This window comes from Enoplosus armatus, chromosome 14 (assembly GCF_043641665.1).
Source record: "Enoplosus armatus isolate fEnoArm2 chromosome 14, fEnoArm2.hap1, whole genome shotgun sequence".
Classification (NCBI taxonomy): domain Eukaryota; kingdom Metazoa; phylum Chordata; class Actinopteri; order Centrarchiformes; family Enoplosidae; genus Enoplosus; species Enoplosus armatus.
The window spans coordinates 12,428,042-12,454,783 of NC_092193.1; the positions used below are offsets into that span (position 1 = coordinate 12,428,042).

A 26,742-nucleotide genomic window follows, 5' to 3' on the forward strand; every position below is an offset into this window, starting at 1 on the left:
TACTGTAGTGTCTTTACACATCTGAAAATCTTAAACCTCAAAATGTGTTTAAAAAAATTGCCAACAGCATGAAGTCATTTATCGTACATTAGTTTACAACACTTATGTGAAACCAGTCCTGCCATTAGTAAGTCAATTCACTTCAAAAACAATCTACATTTTAATGTTATGAGTTCAAATAAAATGTATGAAAAATGTTTCCCAAAGTCAAAAGAGAGCCAAACCAGTGATGTGAGGTAAAAACAAAAAGGGGGGGTTGATGTATTACTGATTACAAAACCATCTTTATGGACATATTAAATGATTTATTTTACTGCAGAGGTCACTCCTATTAATCAGAAAATGGGCCTATGAGCTGTAAAATACCCGGACAAGGAATAGATGAGGCTGCTGAGCAACAAATTTTGCCCTTCATCAGTGATGATACCAGTTTTTTGAAATCAGTCATCAGTTTCTGCTGTTTTCCTAAAAAAGACAGATTTAAGCAGGTGCCACTTTACTGATTTAAATCTGCATGGCAGCATATTAGGCTTAATTTCAAATGTTTCTGTGACTGTTAAGTTTAGTGCCACGTTCAGGACAGTTTGAAGCGTTCTGGAACCAAATGAGAAGATAAGCAGTATTCTGAAGATGAACATAGGTCCATTATATTTTGTTATGGACTTTCCCTTTAATGTTGATATTTAATTATTCTTTTGTTCACTGTGTACCTTGTGAGAACAGTCTCATCCTGGCCAACCAAAAGGAACAAACTCACAACAAAACCCCTCGGACAGTAAGAATGCCAGCCCTTCCTCACTTATGATAGCAGTGCAACTTCATCAACACTCTAAATAAGATTGATTTCTTATTTTGCTTACGGGCACTGCATGATTGAGGAAAGAAGATGTCTCCATACTGTATCCCACATGCAAAAACAATAAAAGAAAAATAAGGGAAGAGGAAAAGTGAGGAAATGGGCGTCAGGTACTTTTAGGGAAAACCATTTTCACAGTTCATATCCAGCTCAATAAATAAACAAGCTTCCACACAATAGATCAAGGTGAGTGAATGAGTGCATACATGCATACATGTATGTTGAGTGAGCCATGGGTGAGTTTAATGTTGGAATGTACATTTGTGTATGGAGTGACTACATGATTCAGTGAGGCCAGTGTGTTTCAAGATGACGTTTGTTTTTGTAGGTGGGGCAGGCAAGGTGGCAAGGGCGAACACTGAAGTTAGCAGGTGAGCTGTAGACTGCAGTTTAGAAGCGGATGAAGGTAGCGTCGATCTGGCGTACGCTGGGCAGCGCCAGCATGATCTTTCGCCGATACTGTGGGTCCTTCTGTAGCGGGTTTCTTTCAAGGTAGACCGTCTCCAGAGACTTGGCATTCTTCAACTCGTCAAGATCTGACCAGTTATCTATCTGATTATCGTTCATCTGCAGAGGGATTGGAACACAACAGAGCCAATTAGAGGACACATATAGCTCAAACACAAACAAGCATCATAGAGTATGGAGGGTATGGAGACCGTTAAAACAATAATTGAAGTTTACTTAGTCAATAAGAACAATTAATAACTACACAAGTTAAGCTTTCAATTACTAGATCAATCATAATTATATATAATAATAATAATTTATAATATAAATAAGTAGAACACTTTACTTTAAACAAGCATTTATAAGCAGTATATAAACATTTAAGAAAAGATTTATAACACACTATAATGGAGTTGTAAGCAGAGATAAGTGTTTGCTTTACATATATATATATATATATATATATATATATATATATATATATATATATATATATATATATATATATATATATATATATATATATATATAACAATTCTAACTTCTCCTGTGGGCAACAATAACTGGATGCTGGTGTATGAACAGAAAATGAATGACAATATAGTAAAACACAATTGTAATTACATAAAATGTGTAGTCATAGGCAAAGTTATAATTATTGATGAATACTGTTTATTAATAAACATTTGAAATTATAGTTGCAGTGTTAATGTTATAGTGAAAACAACTATATGATTTTTTCCCCCCTTTTTAGAGGGAGGTAGGTAGGTATGTCATAGCAGGACAAGCACAGGTGTTCCAGGGCTCTGCTATGTGCATGCTAACTCTTTGGCATTAGCTTACTGAGACTTTAAATACAACAGAGACGCTGTTAATGTTATTAGTTACACCTGTGCTTTTCCTGCTACATCAAGTCAAAATGTCTGCTGTGAAACGTATTGGTAGTATTGGGAACGCTCTAGGTGCTCTATAACAATGTTGCATAATAAAAATATTATTAAAAAGACCATCAAATTACATTCTTGTTTAACATCACAAATGATCCCTACCCAGAACTCCTGCAGGTCTGTCAGATGGCTGATGTTTTCAATTTTCTTTACTCGATTGGCTGCGATGTCCAGGGTTGTAAGCTTTTTCTGTGAGGGAAAACAAACTGTGCTTGAATGTACAGAACAAACTTGCATGTTTGCACAGCAAAATACACGATGGACAGTGTGGCATTCAGTCCTTTCAGAAATAGGCTGTGGAATCTCTATAACTCACATTGTTTTCCAGGCCCTCAATGACCTCAATGCCGTTGTGGCTCAGATAGAGCTCTCTCAGGCTGACAAGGTTCTGTAGACCCTCAATTTTAGTAATCCGGTTACTCTGCAAATAAAGGCGTATAAGGATTAACCAATGTGTCAAGACAGACATTTCAAATGTATTGTTTTTTATTCACAAAAAAGAATCTGTGTGATAATACCTGAATGCTTAAAACAGTCAGGTTGTGTAAACCCTCCAGATTCTGAAGCTTAGTAATTTTATTGGTGCCAAGAAACAAACTTTGCAAAGACGCAAGTGTATCCAGGTTCTCTATGACCTGTGAACACAACAAGATGAAAGAGACACAAATAAGCACAACATAATGATTTCATAATTATTTCACTAATGTCCTATAATATCTTGTTTTACACAACCATTTTGAAAAAGCCTGTTTTTTTAATATGTGTAGTATTGAAGTTTCAACAACATGTCTCACTGCCCAAGAGGCCCTTTGTGTCATACCCGGATGCGATTGGAGCCCAGCTCCAGCATCTCCAGGCCCGTTAAGTGGTCCAGGTTGGCAATGCTGCTAATTTTGTTGTGTAGCAGAAAAAGTTTCTTCACCCGAGTCAACGGCTCCAAACCCTCCACCTTCCTCAGAAGGTTGAAGGACACGTCGAGCTGCCTGTGAATCAGTTAAACAAATATGGTCATTAGAATGAATTATATTTGAGATGTGGATTCTTTGTTCTATGTCAGCCACATCCAAATTTCTACAATCCAACAATCACTTGATACTAGTGTGCAGAAATCGGATTTGCGATAAATAACTCTGACTTTTGCCCTCTTTTGATGGAATCTATATAATATGCGGAAACAATAGAGACAAGGTTTTCTTCAGACTTACTCCAACTCTGTGAGGTGGTGCAGGTTCTCCAGTTTGCGGATCTGATTGTCATAGAAATCTAGTTCCCGCAGTGAGGTCAGACTTTCAAGGTTTTCTACCTTTTTAATGAGATTCTGTCGTAAAGAGAGTGTCTGTAGAGAGATAGGTGAAAAGAAAGCAATTAACAGATACAATCAATAGGTGTATTTTATGATTGACCCATAACCCATCTTTTTTCAGATATGATTAACCAAGAAAAAAAAATTCTGTTTAATTTATCTAGAAAGGAAAAATGAAGGAATAACTCCAGATTATGCATACGACACACTGCATTACTTCATCACTCACTGACAGTGGCACTAAATACTGAGGTTACTTACTTTAGCCTTCTGTAGCACCTCCAATCCTTCAATTTTTCCAATACGACAATGAACAAGATCAACATCCTGAAAAGAAAACAGATGACATACTGTAGTTATTAGGGTTTATTGTGTACACACACATGCTCAGCCCACCAATGGACTTAACAGACACCAAAAATACAACTGTAGTAGTGAAACATTTGTCAGAAAAGAACCTAACTTTTTAGCACATAACATTGCATTCTTTTACTAAAAGGCTATGAAACATAAACTTAGTGACAGTATCTTCTAACCTCTTCCTCTGGGTCCAAGGTTATGGTGTCCATGTCAACAGGCGACTCTTCTTTACCTTTAGTGAGAGCAAGAATAAATCAGATAAACTAATATGGCCATTGCATCAAGGTAGGGTATTCATAAACATGGTAAAGACACAAAAAGACTCATAGCTATGTAATACTGCTGCCATGTAGATAGACTAATTGCTCTGTGTCACACTATTTATTATTTGTGTTGAAATTATATCACAGCTGACAGCCTGACTTGTGTCCCCTTCTGTGTGGCAGTGTAGGAGATGTGAGGATTTACTTGTGGTAGTGGGCTGATTGGGGTCCACGTCGCCATTGATACTCCTCCTCCTGGTCTCATCATCACCAGACTCCTCGGACTCACCCCTTCTGTCCACTACAGTCAGCAGACAAAGAGAAGAGAAGCTTAATTTCCCCATATAGATGCAGAGCTGCTGTCTGATTATGTATCAATGACACATTTAGCTGGTGCACGTGTAATATGATGCAACGACTGGGCCCAGCTCCACCTCGCCCACCGAGGAGTCGGGGGATGTCATGTGGAGCAGCTAGCCTCTGTTTGGCTGTCACCAGGGTTTACAAACCAGTAACTAGATCATGTTTCTGCACTCTGTAACATGCGACAATTGCGAAAACCTGTGCCGAACAGATGTTACACCGTCACCACTGAATTAAATCGGTTAGTTTGAATTGCTGTGGATGTGATCCCGGTTGTATTTCCAATCTTACCAGCTTAGATACAATTTGCAAGCTAAGGTTAGCTTACTCACATTACACACAGGCTAAACACTGCTAACCATGTTAGCTAGCTGGGTAGCTGATTGAACCACAGTGGGCAGGTTTACGAGCTAAAATTGGAAACATTTTTTTGGGCGGACAAACTGTGTTAAATATAAAATCCAGTTCCAGACCATTAGATCAGACGCAGCGAGAAAAACTGAAATTAGACGTAGATTAGCAGGACAGTGTGAGTTGGCGTTAGCTAACTGAATAGCGTCAGGTAACGAGGATTGTTGTTAGCCTGTTAGCTAGCAAACCAATGATGGAGGTCTGGTTGGTAACAAGCACAACAAATCGCCGCGTGTGCTCATACGAAAATAGACATGTTTCTCTAGATGGATGCTGGTTCACCCGGCTAATACAATCAGGGCACGGCTACATCTTTACACATTTACTCACCTTCCATTTCTTGAAGCTCGCCAACAGACCTGGAAGCCATGTTTCCTGTAAACATTCCTGACAACTGCTCAGCCAATCCGGTGGAGGCTCATACTGCGGTCAGACACAAGGGGGCGCTGGTGCCACACACTTAAAAACTGCTTAAAACAAGCCGTACACATTGTACAGTATACCATAAAACTAGCAGTGGTGGGAAAGTACCATTACTCAAATACTGTACTTAAATACACATTTGAGGTGCAGTAGTGCTATTTTGTACTTTGTTGTGCTTTATTAAATTTCAGAGGGAAATTTACGTTTTACTCCACTAGATGTATCTGACAGCTATAATTACTAGTTACATTGCAGATTAGTATTCACATAAAAAAATATGATCAACAAATTGTGATGATTATGATGTTATCGATTAAATTATCCAGCAGTATATAAAACAGTTAAAATGAGCTTGACCTAGATCTGCTACAACATTACAGTGCTGTTTACATGTTATGGCATCAATAATAATAGTCCAACAATATAGTATATATGGTCATATAACTGTGCAAGGGTCCATTCTGCATAATGAGCAATTTTATTTTTGTATATTTCACTGATAAGACGAGAACAAGAATAACCATAACAAAGGAAAATAGAAAACTTACAAATTCTTCATACCAACCGGCATTTTCTAGGTGAACCCAGAGAGTCTTTTCTCTTTTTAGAGTTTATTTGGTAAAATAAATTCCAATTTACTGTTTCAACACAAACAGTGTAAGTGGGTCCCTGTTTAATTCCTGTTGCAAGTTTATGCACTGTCATAGCTGACTGTGACTATGAGAACTATAGATGGATGGTACCTAAAAAAGAAAACAAATATAAGAAACATTTAAAGTGAGCAGGATCAGAAACTTGTGAGAGCATAGTCTACAAAATCATATATCACTGCAAAGCAGATTGGATTACATGAATCACAGAACAGCCTGACTCCTAAAACCCCCTCTCTCTGTGATGTCCCCTGCTCTTTCAGAGCAGACTGTTTATACAATCACTTCCCATCGGTCCTGCCTACCTTCCATTTTAGGAATACGCCTGCATAAGATTGAGGCACTTTGTTTAAAGGTCTGGTGACGACATCAGAACCCAAATAATTATCTTTAACTTATAACATAACATAACATGTAACATTTTACAAGTGCATAACACAGACACATGCAGAGGACAGACAGATACTGTAGATACTAGTTCAAATATCTAATCATCAGTATGTGCCTGTGTCATTTGTTTCTGATAACATAAACTTATGACTTATGAAGCATCAGATATGATAAAAATAGGGACATATAATTCATACTTGACCTAATATTTGGATAAGCAGACCGGTAGACAGAGATGAAGAAAATGTTCCCCATTATCAGACTTACAAAAACAACAGACTGTGTCAGCCAGGATAACACTAAAAGAAAGTTTTACTTACTCAAATGAACAATAACTAACAACATGCATCCACTGGCTAAATATTTTTGGAAGCTGCAGAATCATTGACAAGGCAGACAGCAGTTCAATGTACTTATTAACTCTTTTAAGAAAAATAACAAAAAACCGAATGGATTTTTTTGTCTGGATGTTACAGAGGCACAGCAAAAATATAAGCCCCTGTATGGGAATGTATAGAAAAACTGTTGTATTGATAAATCTAAAAATTGATACCATAAAGGACAATAAAGGTCATTGTACATTGAGACCTCAGCCTTTAATAGTTGTAGTTATTTCAGGGGAAATAATAACAACTTTAACAGGTAAAGTCAGATAACAAACAACTGAGTACCACAGATAGACTTGTAATACTGTCGAACAATTTCGGAGGTGATCTGCCCTGATACAGAGTGGACAGGTGTTATCCTGAGTTGATGGGAACCTTCATCACTTGATCAGTTACTATGGCAACTCACGCTATAAACCCAACCTGCTGACTGTCAGATTTACTTCAATGTCTGACACATTACCTAAGTTGAAGCCCAGTGGACAGACTCTGTCCTCATAAATGTATCTTGAGTCTAAAAAGAGAGAGCTAATGATCTTCACAGAGTAGTAAAAATGTGTTTTGAAAGTGGTCATTTTTTTTTAAAAACATGCCCTCATGATACATTTGATGGTGTCCTCTCTCTCTTTGATGACCCATGGTCCAGACCCCACAGCAGTGTTTTAACTGGGCCAGGGTTGAGATGGTCATCAGCAGGCTGAGGATGGAGAGGAGTCCCCTAAACCAGCTGGTCATGAGGCTCCAACAGCGGTGCCCTCATGCAATCTGGACCTGTTGCCATGGTAAATGGTTACTCATAGCCATGGTTACCACCACTCAGAGTTGATTGAACTAACGCCTGACACCTGGTTAGGGAACCGGTTGAGTTTGCCATCTCGTGTAGTCACGTTGCTGTTAAACTCGCTTTCTGGAGCAGAAGAACTCTGATAAGCAGGATCTGTGTGAGAGGACCTCTCCGACAACCCTACAGCCCCATTAGCCAATCAGTAGCGAGACGGACGGACATTTACAGACAAGTTCGTTAAAGTGAAACCGAAGGGAGCAATACAGAAGGTGGAAGAGAGTAGTGTTGATGTCGGTCACCGTCCGGTAGTCGGTAGTGTAAAAGGTTCTGACTCTTGCCCGGGATGTATTATTATTAGAGCACTGGTTACACTTAAATGGCTTAAAACAATCCATGCTATTTATAACTCTGGAGAGTTTAGTCCTTCCTTGACGGTTGAACGCTGCTGGATTTGAAACCGAAAACAAGTAACGCTAGAAATGCATTTTCTTGGCATTCTGGTGCTAATGTTCTGCGACTTGTCATTGAGTTTCCCTCTGCCAGTAGGTAAGAAGCTTGTCTCTTTGCATTGCTTTGCTTTCCGTGTTTGCTAATAGATTACACCAAGAAAAAATAATTACACGTCTGAAAAACTGACTATTTCGTCAACGACAAAAGTGGTTTGTGTCAGTTAGCCTTGGACAACTTACCTACAAAAATGGTATACACACCTGCACAATGTCAATACAAAGGCCCTGCAATAATTCCTGTCTTTGGTTCCGCTCTATAGTTATTTAATGATGGTGTTGTACTGGACTCCATGACATTGAAAGTTTGGTATATCATCCACCCGTATTTACATACTTGAGCTCATTGGAAACAGCACAATACAGAGATAAACTATTACAAACAGTACAAATAAAAACAATTTGTACTGAAAATAATAATAGAGAAGATTTCTTGTACATCTCTTGCGTTGGATTGTATTAGATACGGTGTAACGTTAGAGTACTTTTTATTCCACTACAAGTGTAATGAATTGTTACTTTCACTGTACACAATGCATTGTTAAAGTGAAAACTCCCAAACATTTAAAACTTTTGGTTTTACAGTTATAGATTATTTATGTTTTCCAAAGTAATATTTTAAGTGAGTAATATAACATTGTGGCAGAGCTATTTACATTTACATATTTACATAGTTACATTTTAGGCTATTTTCATCTCCTGTTACATTCAATGAAAACAGAGACTTAAAGCCCACTGTGACATTTGGAGTCTCCCTTCTTTTCACTGCTATTGCGTGTATCTTGGTTGTCTCCCATTAGATACCGTCATGGTTCAGGTCCAACAATGGGGAGTGGTTGGTGCTCAGCGGGTCTTGGACCAGGTCCTTCTCAATGGAGTCTCTCTTACTGGCACAAGCCAGGAAGTTCACAGCATTATCCAAACCTTGTCAGCTGATGCACTCCTTCCATCTCTTATCAGTCTCAACCAGACTTCAGTACTGGGTAAGAAAATCATTATGTACTAGTAATGAATTTAATGAATCAAAACCTCAACTCAGATCTAATGTCATGGTCAGTCAAAAGTTATGTTTGTTAATAGCCTTTATCTTACTCCCTAGGAAACCACACGGTCCTTCGTTCTCGTGAATGCATACTGGAGGGGTCTCAGCTGCACTGGACCGACCGTGTGTTCTATGATGGGAAGGTGTACCTGACTCTAGACCACACTGACACGTGGACAGCCCACATACCACAAGCACTGGCCCTCAAAGCATTGTGGGACCAGGGAGTGCAGCGCACAAGGGCGGACAGGATCCGCCTTCAGGAGGGATGCATCAAGCTGATGAGAGAACTGAGGCTTTCTGAGGAGACGTCAGGTAAATATTCTTTCTGGCTTTTGAGAACAAGCTTTGTAACATTCATCAGGCTGTTGTGGAACCATAATGAGTGTATGATACCCACAAAGTACTATTTATAAAATAACATCACGCCAATTGATAACAGTGTTGTGGACACCAGCTGCCAATGTTTACAATCAAATTATACTTTCAACTTAACAATAACTATAATGCTATCATGGTGCAAAATAATTAATCACATTAATAAGAATAATATATGGCATTTTGATTTTTAGCCCTTTTCTTGATGCACTTGCTTACTGCCTTACTTGTCTGCCTGTGACGTGAATGATCATGTGCTTTATTGTAAGGCAGGACCCACTCTACATTATTCATTCACTGTTATTCTCACTACAATGTTGGTGATAATAGATTAAATTAATCACAGTATTAGATAATACCTTTTCTAGGGCCATAGCTGTACCTGTCTGGTAGTTAAGACTATTTTCCGGGTTGAAAATCAGGGAAAATAATAGCCCGAATACTGCTGGTGGCTGTGGATTGTGGAGGCAGCTGATGGCATTTCACACAGTCATATGACACAATGTGTGCTTAAAAAAATGAAAAGGTTATAACATCAGTTTGTTCTTGTGATTGCAACAGTCCATCTACATATACATACATACATTTTATAATGACCAGTTTTGTTGACATGCAGTCAGGTTATAATTTATTTTTTTAATAATGTTTTTCTAGTTCCAGGGACGCCTTTGCCTCTGTTTCTAATCCCGGCTTTGGCACTCCTGGCGTTTACTGGACTTATCATAATCAGCTTCCTCCTCTCCAAAAACAAGGGTGAGTAAATATGATTTTTACTTACCATTTGGGTAATAATAAAACAAGTTAAAGCAGCCTTCAAGATACAGCAAAAGCATTTACAAATAATTGTCCTGTCACATGATTTTGGTATGGAGTCTCACACTCGCGGGGAAATGTAAAGCATAGTCATGTGTTTTGTCTTTCTCACACTCTCTGCAGGTCTGGGGCAGCCTGGAGGTAAGACAACAACAATCCCTATGTTTTCTCTTTGGCCACTGTAGACTTATCAGTTAACAGTCATGGGAGAAGATTAGTAGAGAGTTAAACATTAAATGAACTCAAAACCACATACCCTTTGGATGGGGCATGTTTTAATTCTCAAGGTGTTGGTGTGTCAGTCATGTGGTTTTGTCCATCCTGATTCACTGTATGACCTCACTTTTATTATGACTGCAATTGCCAGGTCAGCTGGTGACACAGATTTTTAGGAGTGATCTCCAATAATCTTGAACAGTGAGTGAGAGTGTGCAGCTCATTATGCATGCTTGTTTTGTGTTTGTGTCATGAATGTCAGCCTAATCTGTGCTCTTTGATTTTCTTGCAGGTGTTATTGGCTCAATTATACATTACCCTAAGGACATGACTGAAATGGCTCCAGAGATGAAAGGCTCCGGTTACCGTACCTTGTAATTCAAAGCTCCAACTGATTAACAGGTTGTTGAGTGTCCACTCGCTGTACTAATTTAACACTTTTCCTTCTGTGCATGGACAGTGTTTGCAATCTTTGCTATAGTACCAACAGTCGACTGTATGAAATGTGTGTGGTGTGGCTTTCAAACCACTTTTATGCATGTGTCACACTTAATGCTGGTTCTTTTATTGCATATACTTTTAATACTTGTGCATATATGAACACACAAACAAAGAAATGTAAACATGTTCACTGCCTGCAGCACTATTGATAACTGTAAGGGCAGGTGTTCTCGCCAAAATGTTTGGTCTAAGCTATTAAAGTAAACAATTTATATGGAAATATACAATAAAAATGTTCTGCTTCAAACGTGCACAGTATCTAAAGCAAGTTAAGACCGACAATGTCACGAAATTGTCTTACAATCTGTAGATAAAGCCCTGCTGAAACCAGAAGTGTTTTGTTTTGCGGACCAACCCCAGAGAAACTCTGCCAAACACTGGATGGACTAAGTGTGTCCAGTTATCCAAAGAGTTGGGCTGTGTTGTTGTTTGGCTTCAGATACCTTCATTATGGTTAACTATGTTCATATTTAAATACGGTGTTTCTTTGTAATACTTTACATTGTTGGGACTGTCTATATGTTTTCCCCTATTTGTTCATGTAAAATTAACAGAAAATGTTCAATTAAAGATACTTTTATGGTACATTCATTTGTCAGATTTATTTTGTCACTTAGTGTCAGGTTACCTTAGTTTGTGGTATTCGGCAGCTGGTTTAAAGGTCCCATATTGTAGAAAGTGAGATTTCTGTGTCTTGTTTGATTATAAAGCAGCTCTAGGTGCTAAGTATCAAATGCTCAGTCCACAGAGAAATGCACACAGCCCATATTCAGAAACTGTGCCTTTAAACGAGCCGTCAGGACTTCCATAATGTGATGTCACAACTATACAGCCACAGCACTCAGCCACGCCCCCAGCAGGTCTTCTGGGGGGTTTCCAAGTTTTTGGAGGTTGTTCAGTGTGTCTAAAATGGCTTGTTTTGGACAGAGGGTGAACTGAGGGGCTGCATAAAGGGCCAGTATAAGATAAATAAGGACGTTTTTGAACTGTGAATCATGCAAAACTACACTAGTGGAATCCCAGAATAAAAATATATAGAGGTGAAATGAGCATAATAAGGGACCTTTAAGAGGAAAATCCAGCAATCCAACGTCTTATTTCTGGACGTTAACTGATGATTTGGGAGGTCAGCCTCTCACACATTTAATTAAAGGGAATATCTAAAATGAAACACTTGATTCAAGCAGTTTCAGTGCTTGTTTTTTTATTTAGTGTTGTACTCTGCCTCATAAAATACTGATGAGACAGCTTGTAGCAAACAGGAAAAGAATAGGACATTTTCACCTCATCAGTGTTTTGAAAATGGCAGACTTTGTGTGATGGTTTCATGATAATTTTGAAGTTTAAACATTTTTTCCATAATCGTTGCTCCAAGTTTTTAACACAAGGAAAAAGAGCTGCACCAGCATCTTCAGATTATCCTCCTGCTTTCCCAGCACATATAGTCCTTCAAGACACCAAGACATTAAGGACCAGATGTGATATTTTCTGATAAGGTTTAGTCCAAGACAAAATGTTCCCTCTGAGCTGCTGAGCAGCCGGTGCAGAGCCAGCATCTCTTTTGTCCCTCTATGGTGCTCCCAAGATATTTGTGCCAGATTTAACTTTTAATGCTAAGGTTAATGAACCATGAGATGCTCACTTGTGATTTATTCAATTTTCACTTTATTTCCATTTCATATAGAAGTTTAGTAGAAGCCCACTGAGAATGGATGCTGTAATTTATTTTATTTTCAGGAATTTATGCCTCCTGGTTGCTGCTAAAGTGGTTGTTTATTAACACAGACATCAGTTTATATGTCATTGTATGTCTATTCTGATATTAGTAAAATATTCTGAGTGCACTGATTAAAATAATATCCAAAACTTAACTAAAGTTGTGTCTTGGAGCTTTGATGATGTTTCACCATTCAGTGCAACATTATGCATGAGGTAAGATTTTCACCTAATTGATCAATAATTGAATCCCATGAATTTAATTAATACACATACATTTAATCATGTAATCACTCTTGGCTTCTAATCAAAGAGCAGAGAAACAAATGCTTTGTTCGACTTGATAACGTCTCTGATTTTAGCATTCCTGTGGCAAGAATATTTAGTTTTAATCAACTGTATTCAAATCATGGCATATAAAGGACAACAGAGTGTTGAATAGGAAATTTCAACTTAATATAATACCATATATTTTAATATAATATTTATATAAAGTTTGGCCTGCAGTCTACTTTATTTGAAACCACCTTTTGACCTTTTTGAAGTTTCTTTGAATTGGATATAAGTTTACGTTTTTGAGATGTCATGCTGGAATATACATTTTTATCAGCTGCACCCCTGTGCTTCCAACTTACTTGATTTTTCTGTAATTATATGGCCTTCAAATACATTTCACAACCTTCAAATATCCAAATAAAAGACATTTGATAACTGACTGTCATGACCGTGATGCAACCTACACTAAATTTAGATATGCATTACATTATTACATATTACATAAATCACAACCCTTTTGGCCAATAGATGGCGATACATTTTTGGGGTGGACGGTTGTTTTCAGGCGTTGTTCTGACGGGAAGTTTCCTCCACCAATCACATAAACGCATTCGTAAACGTTACCATAGCAGTGCCGTGGCGATAACGGCAGCTCCTTGAACCAACCAATCGCAGGAGCGCTTTCTGGCATTTAAACCGTGTGGCGTCATCTTCACGAAATTCAAAATTCAGAAAGAGACGAGGGAGAAAGACTAGTGGTGCTACCGTATATTCCACGTTTTCTTGAAGAGGTGAGATCATTTTGAAGTTGTAATAGTGCCACTTTCAGTTAGTTAGCGGGGTCTTGTTTTAGTTTCCGACTCAACGGTAATTACATTTGTGGTGTATGGTAACTTACTGACGTTAATGCTAACTTGAATGTGTGAATATATTTCCATCTTTACCGAACTCTTTAGGTCAGGCTACCTGCATTCTTTATACCAAGTAACTGTTGATAAAGTAGCTGGGGTAATGCAAAATAGTTTAAGCTAAACTATTTTTTTGCTCACACCAGCCGCTGAAGTAACATAACAGTGCTAAGTGTTAGTGTTAACTCTGAGATCCTAACGTTAGCATGGGTCGCCTAGCTAACAGACCTAAAACTCGTACAAACGGTAATATTAGCCAGTTTCAATTGCACATCAGATGAACGTTTTTTTTTTTGGTTTGTTTGGTGTACAGGTCGTGTGAAAACCTGGACAAAATGGCGCAGTTTGGGTTTGAGAACGACATCCACAGTATCTTAAAGCTGGACATGCCCATCACAAACGCTCCCATGGCGAGGTGGCAGAGAAAGGCCAGCTCATCAACAACATCCGCCATGAACGGCTTGTCGCCCGGCAAATCTGCCAATCTGTCGCTGAGTTCATCAAAAACGCCGAGCAAAACACCAGGTAATGTGTGCCCGCTGTACTCATGCAACTTTAAACTTGACAAAGCTATTGTAGTCTGCAAATGTTAACCACTAGGATATTATTTTGTATTATAGGAAAAAACAAAAAACAAACACCCTCTAAGATGGGAGGTGACCGCTTCATTCCCACCAGAAACAGCAAACAAATGGATGTGGCAAGCTTCCTGCTCACAAAGGAGAATGAGCCTGTGGACACAAACAATACAGCAGGAGTATCAGTAGGTTATTTTGTTACACCCCCCTCATATGATACTTCTGTAAATTAAGGATTTTATTGATTTATTTATTTGTCATTGAAGGAAAACCAGAAAGCCTGGTCTATGTCACTAAATGGATACAACATTGAAGATGCAAAGATCCTGCACCTTGGAGGGAAGCCGCTGAATGCTCCCGAAGGTAAGGATATTTGCATACCGACATGCTGCTTTGCAGGAATATTGCATGAATATAGAAGTGAGGATTTTTTAATTTATGACCTTTTTTCCTTTTCACTAAAGGCTATCAAAACAACTTGAAAGTTCTCTACAGTCAAGTTACAACTCCTGCTTCTGTCAAAAAGACAAGATACATATCTTCAACTCCTGACAGAATCTTGGATGCTCCTGAACTTCGAAATGATTTCTGTAAGTTTGGCACTTAAGAGAATAACATCATTCATGCATGTTAGTATTTTTATTCTGGACAACTGTAATGTACAGTGCATTCAGAAAGTATTCCTACCGCTTCACTTTTTCCACATTTTGTTATGTTACAGCCTTATTCCAAAATGGATTAAATTATTTTTTCCCCCTCAACATTCTACACACAATACCCCATAATGATGAAGTGAAAAAATGTTTTTTAGACAATTTTGCCAGTTGATTAAAAATAGAACACTCAAATATCACATGTACATAAATATTCACACCCTTTGCTATGAAACTCAAAATTGAGCTCAGGTGCATCCTGTTTCCACTGATCATCCTTGAAATGTTTCTACAACTTGATTGGAGTCCACCTGTGGTAAATTCAGTTGATTGGACATGATTTGGAAAGGCACACACTGGTCTATACAAGGTCCCACAGTTGACAGTGCATGTCAGAGCACAAACCAAGCCATGAAGTCAAAGGAATTGTCTGTAGACCTGAGACAGGATTGTATCGAGGCACAGATCTGGGGAAGGGTACAGAAAAATTTCTGCAGCGTTGAAGGTCCCAAAGAGCACAGTGGTCTCTATCATTCGTAAATGGAAGAAGTTTGGAACCACCAGGACTCTTCCTAGAGCTGGCCGCCCGGCCAAAATGAGCAATCGGGGGAGAAGGGCCTTGGTCAGGGAGGTGACCAGGAACCCGATGGTCACTCTGACAGAACTCCAGCGTTCCTCTGTGGAGATGGGAGAACCTTCCAGAAGGACAACCATCTCTGCAGCACTCCACCAATCAGGCCTTTATGGTAGAGTGGCCAGATGGAAGCCACTCCTCAGTACAAAGCACATGACAGCCCGCTTGGACTTTGCCAATAGGCACCTAAAGGACTCTGACCATGAGAAACAAAATTCTCTTGTCTGATGAAACAAAGCTCGAACTCTTTGGCCTGAATGCCAAGCGTCATGTCTGGAGGAAACCAGGCACTGCTCATCACCTGGCCAATACCATCCCTACAGTGAAGCATGGTGGTGGCAGCATCATGCTGTAGGTATTTTCAGTGGCAGGAACTGGGAGACTAGTCAGGATCGAGGGAAAGATGAATGCAGCAAAGTACAGAGAGATCCTTGATGAAAACCTGCTCCAGAGGACCTCCAGACTGGGGCGAAGGTTCACCTTCCAACAGGACAACGACCCTAAGCACACAGCCAAGATGACAAAGGAGTGGCTTCGGGACAAGTCTCTGAATGTCCTTGAGTGGCCCAGCCAGAGCCCGGACTGGAACCCGATTGAACATTTCTGGAAAGACCTGAAAATGGCTGTGCACCAACGTTCCCATCCAACCTCATTGAGCTTGAGAGGATTGCGAAGAAGAATGGGAGAAACTCTCCAAATCCAGGTGTGCCAAGCTTGTTGCATCATATCCAAGAAGACTGAAGGCTGTAATTGCTGCCAAAGGTGCTTCAACAAAGTATTGAGTAAAGGGTGTGAATACTTATGTACATGCGATATTTGAGTTTTATTTTTAATAAATTTGCAAAATTGTCAAAACATTTTTCACTTTGTCATTATGGGGTATTGTGTATAGAATTTTGAGGGGGGGAAATTAATCCATTTTGGAATAAAGCTGTAACATAACAAAACGTGGAAAAAGTGAAGCGGTATGAATACTTTCCAGATGCACTGTATGCCTAACTTATCCAGTCAGTGGATTAATGTGATATGATTGCTACAAAGATTTTATATATAAATATTGATCTTTATGCAAAAGGCCCATCCAGCAAGCATTCATTTGGTGTTTTTCCAGATTTGAATCTGCTTGATTGGAGCAGTCGAAACGTTCTTGCTGTGGCGCTTCATAACAGTGTTTACCTGTGGGATGCCAGTCAAGGAGACATCATTCTTCTCATGAAGTTGGAGCGTGAGGAGGACTACATCTGCTCACTGTCCTGGACCAAAGAGGGAAACTACCTAGCTATCGGCACCAGTGACTGTAAAGTTCAGGTCGGTGTGCTTATGAACATGCCACCTTAGTTCATAAGGAGACATGGCACTTAAAGAACTACTTCCTATTTTGTTTAACGGTACATTTGTTTCCTTAGTTGTGGGATGTTGACAACCAGAAGCGTTTACGCAGCATGTCCAGCCATACAGCTCGAGTTGGTAGCCTGAGCTGGAATGACCATGTTCTTTCCAGGTAGTTATTTCCTCATCTGTCTGATACAAAGAACTTAAAATTCCAGTGGCGTTTGTTGAACTCAAATTTAATGTTTTTCTTCCTAGTGGGTCGCGATCAGGACACATCCACCATCATGATGTGAGGGTGGCAGACCATCACATCTTCACGCTCACTGGTCACACTCAGGAGGTGTGTGGGCTCCAGTGGTCCCCTGATGGGCGATACCTGGCCAGTGGAGGCAATGACAACTTGGTGTGTGTATGGCCCCGTGTGCAGGAGGGCAGTGCCAGCCAGTCGGTCCGCTGCTGGAGCGAACATCAAGGAGCTGTCAAGGCAAGTGACTTCATACTCAAACTACTTAATTACTTTAAAGTGTAAATACGTAATCTTCTGCCGTCGACGGTATGTAAAGCTCACTTTCAGGTTTGTTTTTTTAATTTCAGGCTTTGGCCTGGTGTCCGTGGCAGCCAAATATCCTTGCATCTGGAGGTGGTACGAGTGACCGTCACATCCGTATCTGGAATGTAAATAGCGGCTCCTGCATCAGTTCACTTGACACACAGTCCCAGGTAACTTCACACTTCTACACCATTTAGTTTCAATGGTTATTCTCAGTCGACTGTACATTTTGGAATCATTTAAACTTGGCAGTGACTAAATTGGTCTTTTCTCAAATCACACATAACTTTGAATTACAGATTTCGTCGCTGGTGTTTGCACCCAACTACAAGGAGCTGGTCTCTGCCCATGGCTATGCCCACAACAATGTCGTTATCTGGAAGTACCCGTCTCTCACCAGGGTGGCAGAGCTCAATGGTGAGTAACTTTTTTTTTTTTGACTGGAATTTGCTCTGTACTGGTTCACACTTTCAATGAAACATGAGGTGAACTGGAAACTGTTGTTTCATGCTTTCTGCCGGTCTAAACATATTAATGCTTTATACTTTAGGCCACGAGGACAGAGTTCTCAGTTTGACCCTGAGCCCAGACGGCTCTACTGTTGCGACGGTTGCTGGAGATGAGACTATTCGTCTGTGGAAGAGCTTCGAAGTGGATCCTGTTAAGAAGAAGGCCAAAGAGAGGCTAGTCAAATCAACTAGCGGTGTCATTCATCAGTCAATCAGATAATTTGCTTTGTCTTTAAGAGTTTTTGGTCTATAATGAATGTTTTATTTAATCTACAATAAAGATTTACACCCAGTGTTTTAGCCATAACTTTACTGCTCCTATTGGTAGTATAATGCATTGTTCTCAATTGTGTGTACAGGTCTGCTAATGTGGTAAAGTACAAGAGTGTTGGTTTTTAAGCAGTACTGTTTTTGAAATGTATTTATGACCTTCACTTTGCTTTTATTGTGTAATCAGGATGCATTGTATACAGTGGACTGGGTTATAAATAAATGGTTTGACTACCATATGTGCTTCTCTCAGTTTGTTGGCATGTATTAATACTGCCCTGTTGCAAACTGTAGGCCTATGAAAAGTGATGGTGTCAATTCAAAATGTAGTGCTAGCTATTTTACATGCATCTCCACCAGTGCCTTATCTTGACACCTGCCAAACAAACAATGTTCCTCAAAGTAATGGTTTTGCTCCGTCATTGGTCTGTCTTGCTCAACGTCACATGAGCAGTTAAACTCCATTTCTGTGTCCTCAGAAGCTGCGGTTTAATCTGAACCTGGTTTCTGTGTAAATCACCTAAACTCCTGTAGAGTTCACTGTTTAAGTTTATTTAAACCTGCTGCAGGCATGGTTTAACTAAAGTTTAAGGTCATAATGTTAAGTATGAGGACAGATTTCTTCAGCTCATTTTATTAATTTCAAATATTTTACCATGTTTTTTTGAAGGCACTATAATCCAATGTAAAACTTAATTCCTCAATTTCCTCAACATTTTTGATGCCAGAAACAGGGTGACTGATTATCTGACAAACATAACCAGCCAAGTAGTGCAGCGTCTGCAAGGAGGGGTTTGCCTGTAATGTATAAGTCACAATCAAATATGTATTGTCAGACCGGTTCCCCTACAGTTCATCAGAAAAATTGTTAAAGTTGACAACCTCAAAAACGGTGTGCATGGCGTCACTTGCTGTGCTGTTGCATTCACCCATAATGAATATTTGTACAACAGTGTGGAAACATGAACAACTGGAAACATTGCAGAACATAATTGCCAAAGACACGCCTACTCCCAGTGGCGCTACATGATGATGAGGCTCTCTGACACACCTCCATTGGGTGGGTCAGGCACCTGGTTCAGCTGAACCTGTGCTGGTTATGACAGAGTAATGAGGTCCAGTTTAGCTTGCCGCAGAATTTAAAACCCCCTGCAAGTTCCGGTTCAGTCAGACAGCTAAATGATCTGCTGGATATGAGGCCTGTTTACTCATGTAAAGACTGTGGTGTTGGGATACCATGTGACACAAAACAAATGGCACCTTGACAGTTAAAAATATTCCTGACAGTGATCTACATCACTTCCCTCTCTCCTGTGATGTTGCAGTCAGATCCACAATTAGCATGTTTCCTTTGATATGCCACTCATTTTCATTATACATGTTGGCTGAGACAGATGCACCGTAGGATGTTTTGACTCTGATCTCTTTCTAGTTTGTGTGCATGATGATCTGGCATATTCAAGCTATGTACATTTATGCTGCAGATCCAAATTCACCAGACGACTGGGAAAGATAGAATATCACTGAACATTTGTGATCAGTAACAAATGCAGACAGTTTGCAGGTTATTTAAGATGGAGGGAGATTCAATCCAATGCAGGTTTTCACTCCTACCTCTCACTTAAGCAGCTGATTTCACTGATTAGCCCACCAACAAACCACATGATGAATCTATCAATGAATTAATTTGGTGTTGGTTTTGTTGGAACCTGAAATCTCCATATATGGTAACCATAAAAGGTTGGAAACCTCTGCTTTACAGGAATGGACATGATGAGGTTATTTACCAGTGTGCATAAGGTGCACATGTGGCTGTGCACAGTTTTATCATTGATTCTTTCATTGATCCTCTATTAGGATCAGAATGGTGTAGACAATTATAAATATATCAATATGACTATTCACTTTAGGTGAAACATTTGGAAGCAAAATTATAAAACATTTTTTTATTTCTGTGTAAGTCAGCAACAGGTGAATCTATTGAACATTGTGAGGGTTAATCGTAACATGTAAACAGATCCTGGACACACCTAAACATCTATTTTTCTGTATATTTTGTGGCATATCAGATTATCCTTTAAAAATGCAGTGCTTCAAAACTAGATAATCCTTCCACTGCCATCAGTGCACACGTGTAATCAACAACAACAGTAAAAACACTGGTAGGTTTATCAATCAATATATACATTCTAATATTCAGAAACAGCCAGCACTTTTATTTAATTCTAATGTATCTTTCTTTCATGTACTGTGTGCTGAGAGAAAAGACTATACAGTGTGGAAAAACTCCAGTGTGGATTATTATGGATGAACAGCACAGCAGTGTATATGTCACTACCTTATTATGCAAAAAATGCTAAATGCATCAATACTGTAATATACAGTATAACATTTCTTTTCCACAATTCTTAAAATAGAAATATTGGTGTGGTATGTCTCTTACAAAGTGCACACCATAACTGCTTTCCAAATGACACAGACCTTTATCTAAAATGTGTTTTATTTCAAAAGATAAATAAAAAAAACAGAAAAAAACCCTAAATATTTGACATTTACAATGAAAACTTTGGCAGTTAGTTTTATGTGCTGGCCTTCAGTGGAAACTGTGTGATACTCCCGAGCGACATGGGTCATGCCAGCTGAACAGTAGCTAGTGTAGGTCAAGCTTGTGTGGGTCAAACCTGAATACCATCAGTGAGAGAATGAGCACCAATCTTCATACAGTGTTCAACACAGTTAATAGTTTGACAACTAACAAACACAATGTGGCAAATAAGAGACCACTGGCAAAACACAATGTGCCATTCATATCCCAACAAGTGTGCAGATGAAAAACAAGGCTTATATAGTTATGAAGTTTAGAGTAGCATATTGAAGTCTGTGCCGTTCCAACATGCTACTAGATATGAACGATGAATGACATATTCAAGGCTCCTTCTCATTTCCAGAGTCACCAAGTTAGATTTCCTTTACTTTTCCCAGGAGGAGTTTGCCGTTGGTGTGATGGTGTGCATGCCCATTCTCCAGGTGTTTCCCATTGGCCACCACAGTGATGGGTTCACTGGCTGAGCCGTTCTGTTTTGGCTTGTCCTCTGTGGCAGGGAGTCGCTTGCCCTTTATGTAGGCCTGTATCCAAAAGTTGGAGAAGAGGAGGAAGAAGAAGACGCCATAAATCCAAATGAGGTGGATCCAAACGGGAACCTGGTAGTCACACTTCTCCATGAAGTAGTACTGGCTGATGTGAACAGAGACCAGAACAAACTGCGTCTGTGAAACGACAGGGAAAGGACAGATATTATTAGATTATTAAAAATCTAGTTCTAAACCAGATCCACAGGAAAATCAAATATGCCATTGATTTCATTAAGTTTAAAAAGGGGACATACAAGCTGGATGGCGGTCATGTACTTCTTCCACCACAGGTATTTCTGGAAGCGAGGTCCTGCAGCAGAGAGTCCGTAGTAGAAGTACATGAAGATGTGGACTGTTGAATTCACCATGGCGTGGAAGGAGCCCATTCCTCCAACTTGAGAGAGGAAAAAACACACAGGAAATGATGTTTCATATTAGACATCTATATTCAACTGTACAGTGATTGTCTTGGCCTTGTACTTTCATTTCTTTGGATGCAGAGTAGTACAATGACTTGATTTTAAGCCATGGCGATAATACTTTCTTTATGCATAATGTATGCATGTCATGTATGGAGTGTTTTACATTGATATTATGCTGAGTAAACCTCACCAGGAGTCAAAGTGATGCCCCACCACCACGTCCATGGCATGAAGGAGTGATGGAATACGTGGAGAAATGTGATCTGGCTTTGTTTCTTCCTCAGCACAAAGAATACCTCAAATAAAAAAAGGAGACCAAGCTGAAGTTAACATGCACAAAAGATGTCACAAAAAGGTCAGACAATAAAAAAAAGAGTCACTAGAAAATGCAAAAACAAATGTTTGGAGAGATGAAAATGTCCTTACTGTGTCAAGGAGTTCAATGTATTTTGAAAAATAAAACCACCAAGCCACTCGAATCATCTGCAGGGAAGGAAAAGAAGAAAAGTGCTGCAATGTCAAATATGTAACTGTGGATATATGTCTTTATTTCTCAAGCCTTCAGAGCAGCCCTGATCTAAAAGTCAGTACAAGTTCAAGCACAAAGTCAGATAGAGATCTCCTCCCCCTCTGAGACATATGATAAACAGTTTACTGGCTTACCCGAAAGGCCTGCGGGCTATCTGAGGTGTCAATAAGGTCACATCTCCACGTGTAGGTGGTGCCCCATCCGGACATCATGAACTAGGCGTCAGAAAACACATCAACAGCTGTTATTAACTTTCCACAAGCACTTTATGAAGAAACAGGGATCATATAGTCAGCAATCAACGCAACTTGTCAATCATTTTGTTTACCTCATACACTATGTAGGCGTTGAGTAAAACCATGCTGAGGTTGTAGACAATCATGGCTGTGTTGAGACGGAAGGCCTTGCGGTTTGCCATCAGGCGAGGTCCAATGTACAGTGAGAAGACGACATAGGCCAACAGGATGGTGGTCATCTGTAAGGGGCCCTGCATCAGTGGGTAGTCTCTGACTCGGGCATCTTGGGAGGGCACACACACACACACACACACACACACACTTCATTGTCTCAATACAAAGATATCTGGGAGGGTCAACGGTAAATGCAATTCATACACAGTTTTGGGCAGTTTCACAGGGTAGTTTAAGCTATACAAAAGTAAAAATGCCCTTTTCAAGCTTTTTACACAGCATTTTATTATGCCATTCGACCACCTAAATCTGTAACAAACGCACTTACCTGTTCTCAACTGCAGATAATTGTGGAGTTTTAAAATGTTTGATACAGCTTCTCGTAGCATGGTGACTGCTTGCTTCTTGTCCTATTAAACCCCTGGGGGGAAAAAAACAAAATAAGAAAAGACAAAGAGTAAGAAACCAGGAGATGAAGCCGAGCTGAGAGTGAGGTTGGTTGGGCAGGTGAGCGACAAAGCGACCTGTCCACCTGCTTTCTCGCTGACTGAACAAACAGGAGACAGCTGCACAGGCTCATCAAACACCCCTGAGTGCCCTTGTGTACAACCTTTGAAAAAAATCCAGAGAAATCTGTACCAGGAGTTCCTTTCCAAAGTGTAGCATGTAAGCTAAAACCTCATTGTTTTAACGGTGTGCTTTATTCAAAAAAGAAAATCTTTATTTTATTTAGAAAGTCAAAAAACAACGCTTCAGTACCAATAAAGGAAATGAATGAATGTTTTATGAGGGATTGTGACACATCTGAGTTCTGCTGTCAGTCTAAGCACAATGAAATACTCTCTTGCTGACTAACAGAGCAAGTCAAACAGGTGAGGCAAAGAACTTGGCCCTTACGGCCAGCCTAGCCAACCTACTGAGCCTCCAGGTTATGAGCTGATCAGGGATTTCCAGGGAGTGAAACTACAGAACAAACATATCCAGTTGTCCTAATCCAGAGAAATCTTACTGTACCATGAAATGGAAGCTGTATCTGGCAAAACCAGCCACACACACACACAATGCCTTAAAAAGAAACCTTTCTACAGCACAGATACAAATGATACATGATCCCAGATCCCTGAGAAACTGCTGAAATACTTGATGTGTGTATTAGAAACAACATGACTCACCCGCTGAGCACAAGTCCTCAGCACTCACTGTTGTTTGAGAGGAAAGCAGCTGCACAGCCAGAGCAGGCAGCACTCTGTCCAGAAGATCAAAATGAGTGTGATCAGGTGAAAACCAGATAAAATCAAAGATATTCCGTGGGTGTTAGCCTCCAGCTGTTCTTAAATGTCTATGCTTTTTTTTTTTACTAGAAAACCAACAAGAGGCTGAAAGTCTCACAGGTAACAAATGGGGAAAAGACTGAGACAAAAAGCAAGAGAGAGATGAGTAAAAGTCAGAGCCCAGCTATGATAAGTATGGCACTGGGATCATTCAACTCAATTTAAACCCCAGGACACTACTACAGACCTTGCTGGTTTCAGGACCACACCCTGTTTCAATGCTAAGCTCCACCTTCCTTTCCTCACTTAGCCTGTTTGTGATTGGACTGTCTCATCAATGGTGGTGGAGGGGATGGGGGGGTCACAGAGTTCCTTTGTTGGGCAACAAAAAACAATTAATAAGCACATGAGGATTAAAAAAAAAAAACTAACTTTATTTAACAACTACTGACTAAAAAAGTTACAAGTTAAAGATGAGTGTTATCTGAATAGTTTAAAAAGCATTTCACTTAGATTATATTCCAGAAATTATTTAGGCTAAAGGTGACATCAAATTTCAGACAGTCATGAACCTCATGTCACATTTTGCCTTGCCCATCCCTTCCTGTGTTGTAGCACAGAGGCCGGGTTCCTGTCCAACCCTTGCTGCTATGACAAGCTCTCCTGTGCCTCTGGTTTTACCTGTTCCCCGAGCACCAGTGATGATTGGGCGTGAGGCCTGGACGAAGACTTGAAATGTACTCCCCCACAGGTACGTTAGGCTGAAACATTGGCTGGAATGAAAGGAATCTGTGCATGAGAGGGAGGGAGGGGAGGGAGGCAGGAATCATCACTGTCTGTTTACATACTGTTTGACAGTTTGGCACATGGTGGCTCCTCAATGAAGTGCAGGCATGAAAACCACAGGCGTTAAATCATTCAAGGTGGGATTAATGCACAAAATACTGACATTTACATTTGAAAAAGATGAAGAAAGGAACAAGTGACAAAGTTTTATTTAGTCTGTTAATTTCGAGTTAATAAATTCCTGCATTAGAGAGTTAAATCTTGTGGAAAAAGAAAACAACAGCGATTGCATGCTTGCATGCCATGCAATTTAGACTTTTATATTGCTGCTGTGCATATCCTTGGTGGAATGTTCTTCAGAGGAGGCCTAAAACTTGACCAGTGGCTACTAAATGGCCACTTGAAGGTGTGGCTCTCACTCTCACTTGCCTCAGGTCACCAAACTCTTAAATGGAGGAGAAACTGCAGCTTGTTAACATATTTAGCAGTTAAGTTTCACCCATTGATCTCTAAAGAGGGGCATGCAGCTGTTTACACAACCAAGAAATGTTTCTGCAAAGGAGAAGCTGCTCTGAAGCCTTTCTTGCAAAGCTGCCAGTGTCAGCAAACCAAAATGATAAAGCCTTGATGTACTAAATGTAATCCAATCCTACCAAATATTTATCCGCTAACAATGTGCAGAAAAGGCAAAGCATGATTAAAACGTGTCAGTGTTTTGAACTCTGACATGTTTTTGGCCCAGATTGAATGTGAAAGTTGGTGTCATTGTCTGTAACCACACAGTCAGCTGTTTCTCATAGCTGCCATATCACTACACACTACAACACACTCCCTGTTCTTCTTGGCCTTGTGACCGTTTAACATTGACTTAAGTCTAGGTTTTGCCCCTAATTTATCACATAGAAACTCACAAACAACATAACATCTCCTGTGGACATTGACATTCTCTTCCCAGTAGCATAACCAGAGGATAGACAGAAGCCTCGAGACATACCTGCTGTCCTCAATTAGCCAATTGTGAAGAATTAGACGGGATAGATGCCTCTGGATGTGAAAGGCCGAGTTTGGCTGCTGAAAATCAATGAATGGACTCAATGAACATGGATGTGGACATGCATTTCTCAGTGTGGTAGTTCATGAAACAGCAGTTAAAATTGTCTAACACAAGAGTCACATGGTCACCAAGGTGAGTGACACTGACATTTTTAAAAGTCAGATTTTTTAAATCTGGTACTCGATCACTCTTTGTGTCGTCTGTCATGAGACTAAACTAGAGTCCATGTGAGGTGAGCAGTGCTGCCTAATGAGATAAGTCTTGTGTTTTACAATATATTATTATAGGTTGCAACATGTCCATGTTTCATTTATTTCTTGTTAACAACCTATCTGACCAAACACACATGAAACAATAACTAAAGCCTGTTGTTTTCCCTTGAAACAGAGTCAGTTGTATTCATATTTGAAAGTTTAGGTTTCTCATCAGAACAAATAAATGTGAATACTGACTCAAAAGGGGGTTTCCTCTTTCTTCTTCACGCTTTCTTTTTAACCGAACTTACTTAGAAACTCTCCCACTAACATGGTAATCACTGAAACACCAACGTCTCCTTTCAGCAACATGGCTGTTTTGAGTTTTGATGTTTTGTTCTTTAACTTTGCTCAAGACTTTGCTTGGAGACCATTTATTTAAACACTTGAAATGTATATTAACTCATTAATGCTGG

At 39.7% G+C, this 26,742-nt stretch overlaps 5 protein-coding genes across 6 annotated transcripts; 3 read left to right on the top strand and 2 right to left on the bottom strand.

The window, feature by feature from the left end:
* Positions 1–284: 284 nt before the first annotated feature.
* Positions 285–5,332, bottom strand: ppp1r7 (protein phosphatase 1, regulatory (inhibitor) subunit 7). The gene is made up of 10 exons (XM_070918561.1): positions 5,284–5,332; positions 4,385–4,480; positions 4,093–4,148; positions 3,818–3,883; positions 3,459–3,589; positions 3,074–3,236; positions 2,772–2,888; positions 2,570–2,674; positions 2,356–2,442; positions 285–1,423 (listed from the first exon to the last, which is right to left on the bottom strand). The coding sequence occupies exons 1-10, from the start codon at positions 5,321–5,323 to the stop codon at positions 1,247–1,249; spliced, it is 1,038 nt and encodes a 345-aa protein (XP_070774662.1). The 5' UTR covers positions 5,324–5,332; the 3' UTR covers positions 285–1,246.
* A 2,523-nt stretch (positions 5,333–7,855) lies between these two features.
* LOC139296804 (uncharacterized) lies at positions 7,856–11,627 on the top strand. Of its 2 annotated transcripts, XM_070919324.1 has the most exons (7): positions 7,856–8,132; positions 8,893–9,075; positions 9,192–9,449; positions 10,167–10,265; positions 10,449–10,466; positions 10,693–10,742; positions 10,834–11,627. In XM_070919324.1, the coding sequence occupies exons 1-6, from the start codon at positions 8,066–8,068 to the stop codon at positions 10,731–10,733; spliced, it is 666 nt and encodes a 221-aa protein (XP_070775425.1). In that variant the 5' UTR covers positions 7,856–8,065; the 3' UTR covers positions 10,734–10,742; positions 10,834–11,627. The 2 variants fall into 2 exon arrangements, with proteins under 2 accessions (XP_070775425.1, XP_070775424.1); XM_070919323.1 differs by lacking the exon at positions 10,693–10,742.
* Positions 11,628–13,778: 2,151 nt separating this feature from the next.
* On the top strand, positions 13,779–18,675 carry cdc20 (cell division cycle 20 homolog). The gene is made up of 11 exons (XM_070919469.1): positions 13,779–13,825; positions 14,256–14,467; positions 14,563–14,705; positions 14,787–14,883; positions 14,985–15,110; positions 16,919–17,115; positions 17,214–17,308; positions 17,395–17,623; positions 17,734–17,859; positions 17,989–18,106; positions 18,240–18,675. The coding sequence occupies exons 2-11, from the start codon at positions 14,278–14,280 to the stop codon at positions 18,416–18,418; spliced, it is 1,500 nt and encodes a 499-aa protein (XP_070775570.1). The 5' UTR covers positions 13,779–13,825; positions 14,256–14,277; the 3' UTR covers positions 18,419–18,675.
* Positions 15,403–16,242, top strand: LOC139296275 (uncharacterized). The gene is given in 2 exon segments (XM_070918641.1): positions 15,403–15,425; positions 15,639–16,242. Coding segments are annotated over 2 exon segments (627 nt in total).
* Positions 18,676–20,399: 1,724 nt separating the features above from the next.
* On the bottom strand, positions 20,400–24,292 carry elovl1a (ELOVL fatty acid elongase 1a). The gene is made up of 8 exons (XM_070918328.1): positions 24,134–24,292; positions 23,290–23,382; positions 22,880–23,070; positions 22,686–22,766; positions 22,449–22,505; positions 22,213–22,318; positions 21,855–21,994; positions 20,400–21,735 (listed from the first exon to the last, which is right to left on the bottom strand). Exons 2-8 carry the CDS (start codon positions 23,348–23,350, stop codon positions 21,427–21,429), a joined length of 945 nt encoding a protein of 314 aa, XP_070774429.1. The 5' UTR covers positions 23,351–23,382; positions 24,134–24,292; the 3' UTR covers positions 20,400–21,426.
* Positions 24,293–26,742: the final 2,450 nt, after the last annotated feature.